Here is an 8641-nt window from a genome sequence, read left to right on the forward strand (position 1 = left end):
ATTCCAATGTATGGAAGCTTAACGTATCTTATATTTAAGCTGTTAACAATGTTAGACACAGATGGGTTCATTTTCTTATCAATATAGGATTTAATTTCATAGTCAATAATTTTTTGTGGAAATTTATTATTTTGTAAAACTAATAATAGATTTTTCTCACCTTTATCAAAACCAAACCAAGAATTATTAATTTTAAATGTCCGATCAATCAAACACCGAAAAAGTCCAAATAGTTATCTTGTTCTTTTTCCATAGTAAATTTCAGATTTTTATGTTGTTTATTGAGTTGTTTAAAAATTCTTGGGCTTTGTATTTATAATTAAAAATAGCAATTATGCCATCCACATACTTTTTATTAAAAAATGGTGCTGTAAAAGAGCAGTTATTGACCCATGTTTGTACATGATATCCGACGAAAATATTAGCTAAAATGGGCGCTAATGGAGAACCCATAGCAACACCATCTGTTTGATCGTAATATTTTCCGCCAAATAGAAAATGTGAACCGGATGTGGAAATCTGAAGTAATTTTTTAAAGTGAACTTTTGAAAAACGTTTTGAGTTATTTTTATCTTTAAAAAATAAATCAGTTGCAATGTTGATGGTTTCTTTAAAAGGAATATTCGTGAACAAACTTTCAACATCATATGAAACAATAAATTTATTAGTTACATTATTTTGTTTTAATTCTTCAACAAAAGAAAATGAGTCTAAAGTGCAAAATTGTTTAGGTATATATGGTGACAATAAATGAGAGAGATGTTTGGCAAGGTTGTAGTTATATGTTCCAATTGTTGAGATGATAGGTCGAAATGTTGGAAGAGAACTATCTTTACTAACTTTGTGCATCTTAGGTAACGCGTAAATTCTTACAGGTTGAGATCCTATAGGATAGATTTTAGTGTAAATGTCTTTTTCAAAACATTTAAGCTTATAAAGTTTTCTAAGATACCCATGTAAAGATATTTCTCTTTTTATAGCTGGATCCTCTTTTATTTCTTTAAACTTAGTCTTATTACTTATAATATTATGTAATGAGTTTATATAAGCAATTTTATTAAGAACAATTATACCATTTCCTTTGTCTGGTCGTGTAATAACAATGTGCTCATTATTCCGAAGTCTTTTTAATATTTTATGTTTTCTTAGACAATTTTCAGATAGAGTGTATTTGTATACGTAGCTGTTTTCTGCTTGAGTTTTTAAAAAACTATCAATATTTTTCTATATTTCCAACATAAAATTGAACATTAGACAAGTTAATCATAGACAATGTAAAATATTTAAATCAAACTTTTGATTTATTGCATGAAACAATCTATCATGTGTGTTGTTTTTTTATTTGTATTTTTATATAAAAAAACTATATCAGATGAAGAACATTTTTAAAATTAACTTCAAAATAATACTGCTTTATAGGTTTTTCCTTCATTTTGGTCTTTTTTTCATTGTCTTTTTGTTTTTTTGTCCTCTAATTTGACGACGACTGAGAACATTTTTTGCTTCACTATGTTTTATTGAATTTTTAATCCTTTTGATATTGATTTTATCACGCCCGAGATTGGTATAAAATCCTGGAACCATATTTAGTCTTTCATACAAATTAATAACAGCTTTAGCTCCAATGTTAAAGTTAGAAACAGCATCATAGAAGGAAGTTGTTGTAAACCCAAAGGAAGTTGTTGTAAACCAACAAATGTTGATTTGGGCAAACGTTCCCTAAACCATATTATTAAATGACTCAATTTGATTTTGTATTTTTCTATGTAAGCACTTGTCAAGAAGTGAATTACATGTCAACTCATTTATAACTTTTCTTACTCGTTATGCAATATTTGTTGGCAAGCCTGGACTATGCCTAACCTTGTCAACTTTACTCGCCACAGCTCATTGGTACCTGTGTTAACTATTTTTTCCGGTCGGACAATTTACATGAGTTTACAACAATTTATATTAATTTACATCAATTTACATTGTTAATTTTATTAGATGGTAAAATCAACTTATAATTCCTTTTTCAATGGCTTGTTTATTATTAACATGCAGCCTGATAGCCAAGCCACAGTTTTTCCGAAGCTTGTCAATAATTGCATTTGTTAGTTTTCCTTTTCCACCTATTTCTTTTATACCTATACACTTAGCTTTAAACATGAACTTTGCTTACATTGATGACAACCAAGAATTAAAATCAAGTTTGATAAAATAAACATATCCAAAATTCGATTTCCAGTAATACCATCATATAAAGGCTGAGAAATAGCATGGCTTGACAGCTTAGTAAACGATCTTGTTTTTGGTAATGATGCTGAATTACTGAACTATAAGATTTAATAGTTCCGAATACATGGACACAAACTGTTTTTTGTTTGCGTATTTATTTCTTTTGAACTTTCTTTTCTTTTTTTTTAAACTTTCAAACTTTACTCTTTTAATTTTATCATTTGTTACTGTTTTTTTTATTTGCAACATAATTTTTTTCCATTATCAACTTGATAATCAAGCTCTTCTTTTAAACTAATAATTATTTTTATAGTTATCCACAACCAAAAACGCTATTTATAAATAAAGTTAATTAAAAATAAACAAAATAATCACTATACAATCTACAGAGCAAAATTTAATTTATAAAAAAAAGTTAGACACACAATAATGTGTAGTGTAACCATGTGGTTGGATGATAGTGTTATTAACATGCTCACAAAGTTTATTTTGTGATCATGCTAAGCTTTTCCAGTCCTACATGGAAGAAGTTTAAAAAACTAATACTTCACAGACTCAGATTAATCATATAAGAATAATTTTTAAGAAAAAGGTGTTGCAGATAAGTGGAAAAGAGAAAATAAAATTGTTGCTATGGACGTTGCTAAGAAGATTATTTTTGACAATCAAGAAAAAAACATACTTATGTGTTTTTTTTTTTTAAATATTTAATTTAGAATCAGATTCCTCGTTAATTTTTACACTTGAAACATAAAAAACCAAAAACTTCAGAAAAAAATATTTTTTAACAATTTTGACAGGGGTGAGCCTCCTTAAGGATCAAAGAGAAGGGTTCGGTTTAGAAAGTTCCAGAATATAATTATAATTGAAAAGTGCTAGTTAAAACTAAAAAAATTTGATTTTTTGTACAATGTTTTTGAAAAAAGAAATCATTTTTGAAAAAAAAACTGCAAAAATATTGATGTAATTTGGAATTTAAGCCCAACCATAGTACCAAAAAACTACTTAAAAATGTTCACCATTTATTTTTGATTTCTACATACCAATAATTTTAAAAAAATAATACAAGCTTGGTTACCAAAAAAAGAATAATTATACTTAAAAAAAATTTTTGGACTGATTTCTCATATCAAGCTATTGTTAGGGGAAAATGAGGAGAAGTGGGCTAAAATATATGCAATACCTTTTTTTATTCGACATATGAACTGAATCAAACAAGTCTTGAAAAATAAAGCAGTATTTAGGGCATTGATTTCGACCCTTAAAATTGATAGTACATTTTAATAAAGTGTGTCTTTTTTGTTTTGTTTTAGAGTAACCATGCAATTGAGTTAGTGTGAGTAAAGTGGGACAAGTGAGGGGGAGAAGAGGACATTTTAGTAAGTAGAAGGTAAGAAGAAGTGGAAAAGCAACTTTTTTTCTCTTTCCCGCTTCACCCCTATGTAGGGCAGACGAAATAAATTCTCCAGCCACACGATTAAAGCTAAAATATAAATTTAAGTACTAAATGTGAGGTGATAAACGCATTTCTCTTTAAATTAGACAAAAGGTGCAACAGTCGAAAATAAATACATATATGAGTTACTAGACTGTCAGTAAAAATACCTTTTAGAGATACTTTAAATAGAAACGGCTTCTACCACCCGCTGGAAAGTGAAAAGATGACTAATAAAAAGAGAACAAGATATCTATACGTTTACACTAAATAAAAGTAATTAGACGCCGCTTCTAAAAAAAATGGTATGGGTGTCTCATATCTCTTGCGTCCCACTTATCCCCACTCTTCCATACGTTTTAATACAATTATATCAGTTTATTATCATATCAAACTAATATTATTTTTGGATTGATCTGTAATTACAAGCTATTATATAAAGCAAAACTTCATAGAATATTGAGACAATAATGTTTGAAACAACAATTTTCATAATTTTTGAAAAAAAAATGTACTCTTACGCTATAAATTTATGTTATATTATTTAGTTCTGCTTTTTGTTTGTTTATTAAGATTGGGATGCTATCAAAAAAATGGAAGATTTCAAACACTTAACAAGAACAGATGAGCACCTAAGAACGATTGGATGCTCAGCTTTAAATAAAATACTATCCAGAGGTTTGTACAAATGGCATCCAAATGTTTTAAAAAACGTATCTGTAAGCGGTAGTTTTTCTGAGGGAGCTACTGTCGCTCGCTTTTTTAAAAAGAACTCTGAGTTTCATGATGAGTTAAATCGAGAAATTGAAATCGATATAGAATTTACTACAATAAAAATAAATAGCGATTTAAAAAACTATGTTGAAGACATTCCTTCTAAGTATGGCTTTGTCAAGATACGTGCTGATACAGAAATGTTTATTGCTGCAAATATTGGATGGGATGTTTCTAAGCATAGGGTTCAAGAGTATTTACCAAAATTTTGTACAAATGGCTATCTTCAACCTTTCAAAATTAAAAAGTTTACACTTGAAAAAGCTAAGATTAATGATGATACTGACAGACAAAAGTTTATTGAACTTTTCTTTTCAGTTGTATATGGTGAAAAAGTTTCTGAAGTTTCTACAAAAAAAAACGAAGCAGTTACAAACGCTTCAGTTGCAGCTGATTTTTTTGTTCAGGTTAAAAATCAAAATGTTCTTTTCGTTTCGTACGATTTTGTAATTTTATTTGAAATTGGTTGGTGGCCTGATGTAGCTCTCGAATGGAAAAACCGAGCAAGAAAGTGGCCCACCCAAAGCATCATTGATGATCTTACTAACTCATGTTTTATCATAGCTAAATCAACTGCTTCAGAAAAGTTTGACGCGGAGTCCTATACTTGGCGATATTCTTTTTCAAATATTGAACGTGTGCTGATCAGTATGCGTAGTCCGCAGCAAAATTTAATTTATCTCATCTTCAAAGCAATGTTTTATAAATGGATTAAACCAATCAGTTCTACTCAAGTTTTTTCGTTTGTCGTAAAAAATATCATGTTAAAAGCTTGCGAAGATTATCCTCCTGAACATCAAATGTGGAATGAAAGTTATGAATCAACTAAGGAAGCACTCGTGTATTTATTTTTCCAGGCCTACACAGCCTTTGAAAATGGAAAACTGGAATACTACTTTATTAACAAAATCAATATTATTGAATCTGTAGAGTCAGTAATTAAAGAAAAAATAAAAGTGCAAATTTTATCTATTATGAACAACTTTGAAACGCATTTCTTCTTAAATGTAAGCCAAGTAAGTATTGTTGTAGAGGATTTGGTTGAAAAGATAAAAACTTTGGATAAAATTTTGAGCAAAGCAAATAGTGGGAATTATTCAGATTTTTTTAATTTAGAGTTTCTTGTTAAAAATTTTGATTTTTTACTCAATAAGTCTAATTTGAGTCTGTGTGAAAATTTGATTAAAAGCACAGCCGAAAACAAGCTTAAGGAGAAAGTAGATGAGGAAATTAAAATAGTAACAGCTAAAGTCGAAAAAGAAGTTCAGAAAATTACAAAAACGATTCAGGATGAGGTTGCCAGTTTTTTAATTGGAGCAGTAGCTATACCTGAAAAAGATTCAAATATGCTTGATGAAATACAATTAATGACAAACAAAACTGACAATATAAGAAAAGCTGCAAAAAAAATCTCAAACCTTTTCCGTTAATGTTTATAGTGCTTTTTTTTATTTCCAATAATGTAAAATAAAAACTGTATTGTAAAATAATGTAAAATATAAACTATAATTTATGGAGGGTTTAATTATACTGAGGCGATTTTTTTAATTATACAAACACAATTTTTTTTCAACTTCTAACAAAAAGGTTAAGTTTTTTCTTTTTTGATTATTTACTTCAAAAAGTTACTTTTAAATAATACTATTCATAAAACAATAGGAAAAAATTGTTAGGTTTTTGTAAAATGAATAATTTATAATCAATTGTAACAATCTCCAGTTTTAACTGTTATCAATCAATAACTTGTATTCAATCAAAAATGTTGTCAATTATTTTGTCATTTTAAATTCATTATTGATTTGAAAATACGCTTGAAAGTAGATAGAAAGTAGATTTTTCTAACCTTAATAAAAAAACTTTCAATAATTATATTGCGGATGTGAAAGCAGCAAAAATGTCATCTTGATAACGTTTATAAAAATTTCACATGAAATGTGAAATTTTTGTAAACGTTTGAAAAATTTCACATAAAAAGTTTAGCAAGAACAGGTGCTAAGAGAGAACCCATCGCAATACCATTAGTATTAGTAGTTCTCTAAGAAATTTAGCTAAATGATAATAAAACCAATACAAATGGATAATACGCTAGGTCTGAAACTTATATTATTTTCTTCTGATGATGAGAAAGCATATACATAAAGTAAAAAAAAAGCCCAGTGTTAATAAACGAGTGAACCATGTAAAAAGGACACTTTTATTCTAGTTCCTTTTAACATTACCGATTCTTTATCGTTATTTTTTAAAACATTTGTTACATTTTTTAATTGCGTTTTTATTGTATTTTTTATTGTAAGGTCTCTATTAGTTCAAATTAATTTTACAAATTTGATTTAAGCATTTTAATATATTTTAATTGAGGATGGCTATAATTTATTCAAAACAAGTATTTTATAAATTAAATTATTTTAACAAAAATCAATAAAAATCTTATCTGTTAGAATATATATATATTTTTTAGTATAATAATTTGCCTTCAAAAAAAATTACAATTACAGAATAGCTTTATTACAAATAAAATCGGCAGGACTTCCAGAAGATCATACAATCTTATCATGAAACCCTTTATAATATTAAATATAATAATAATAACAATAAAATCAAATAACCAATGAAAATAAATCAACATAAACTATATATAACTGTGCATTTAAAATATAAATACACAGGATAAGTAGTATGAAATAAAATAACGAATATCAAAGAAAAATATTTTCTGCTGAATTTTATTTTATTTTTCATTTTATTTTAGTTTTACATTATAGTAGTTTATAAATTCATCAGGATATAAATGATTTTTAAATTTAAATATGAAACATAAAATATTATAAACATTTAGTTTCTATACATTGAAGGCTTTCAATTCTCTCAGAAGTGGTTTTGAATTTGAAAAACGATTTATAAAATTATTTAAGCGAGCTGCATGTTTTGGATACTGATAAAGAGAGATTTAAGTTTAACTTTGTGCTTGCTTCCCCATGCAATATTTCCATATTTAAATGTCAGTGGATAAACGAATATTATAGTTGTTTTAATTGTTGTTTATTTAACATATGCCGAACTTATATATAATTGCAATACTTTTAGCAACTTTCAAGGAAATATTATCAATTTGTTGTTTCCAGGATAGGTTTTCGACTTCAAGAACTCCGAGAAGTTTTGTAACTTTTTCCCTGTTATATTAAAGTATTATCAATGAAGAGGTCGTGCATAGTATTTGGTAATCATTTTGAACTGAATATGGGGTAAACAAGTGATTATTTCGTTTTTTCAATTTTGAGGGACAATCTGTTTTTCTTTAACCAATATGTGACTTTATTTAATTCTTGTGTCATATTATTAATAAGTGTATTTAAATTTTTTTGAGAATGGAGTGGGTTTGTGTCATCAGCAAGAATTATAGTGGCTAAGTTAGAGGCTTTTTTTTGGTCATTTATAAATATTAAAAATAACAGGGACCCAACTATGAATACCTGTGGGACACCACATCTTACATTCATTATTAAAGGCAAAGAAGAATCTTTGATATTAACGAACTGCTTACGATTACTAAGATAACTTTGAACCAGCTTAGGAATTTATCTTTAATGCCATACAATTCAAAATTTTTTTATGGGAATATGGTGATCTAGAGTATAATAGCTTTAGACAATATGATGAATACTCAGCGCCGTAACTAGCTTTTCTAGTGCCCTGTGCAAAATTTCATTTTTCGGCCCCCTAAGCCTAACTTTTTTTTGGAAAAACTGTAAATAAAAAATATATTTTAATTTATTATTTTTAAAAATTTCTTTATTGAAAATGCACTTTTCTCGCTTTCATTTGCGCAAATTCATTTATAACGTCGTCATAATTAATATCTTTAACAATGTTATATTCAATAGATATTATTGAAAGATATTTTCGTCAGTTTAAAGTTCCATTTCACGGCCGCCTAATCTACGGGCCCTGTGCAAGTGCACCTGTTGCACCTGGCTAGTTACGGCACTGGGAATACTTATAGAGTATATAGAGAATTTTTAAAAAAATCAGAAATGCTGCGTATTAGTTGGAGTATGACGTGTTCAGTAGAATTGTTTCTCCGTATGCCAAATTGATTATTATATATAAGTTTAATTCAACAAAAGAATTAACTCTGTTATACGTTATTCTTTCTAATATTTTAGAGAAAACTGGAAGAGCTGAAGTAGGTCGATAATTTGTAATGTTGCAATG

The 8641-nt window shown here is 27.7% G+C and overlaps 1 protein-coding gene across 1 annotated transcript; it reads right to left on the reverse strand.

Annotated features, from left to right (window-relative positions):
* Positions 1-261: 261 nt before the first annotated feature.
* LOC136090061 (uncharacterized) lies at positions 262-1432 on the reverse strand. The gene is made up of 2 exons (XM_065816169.1): positions 1397-1432; positions 262-1224 (listed from the first exon to the last, which is right to left on the reverse strand). Exons 1-2 carry the CDS (start codon positions 1430-1432, stop codon positions 262-264), a joined length of 999 nt encoding a protein of 332 aa, XP_065672241.1.
* Positions 1433-8641: the final 7209 nt, after the last annotated feature.

This window comes from Hydra vulgaris, chromosome 13, assembly GCF_038396675.1.
Source record: "Hydra vulgaris chromosome 13, alternate assembly HydraT2T_AEP".
Classification (NCBI taxonomy): Eukaryota; Metazoa; Cnidaria; class Hydrozoa; order Anthoathecata; family Hydridae; genus Hydra; species Hydra vulgaris.

Bases quoted from the DNA above. Each gene is read 5' to 3' on its own strand.
- LOC136090061 (XM_065816169.1), bottom strand. From the start codon at position 1,432: ATGAAGGAAAAACCTATAAAGCAGTATTATTTTGAA. The intron at 1,225-1,396 runs GTTAATTTTAAA...TTGGAAATATAG, and splicing joins TAAAGCAGTATTATTTTGAA to AAAAATATTGATAGTTTTTT.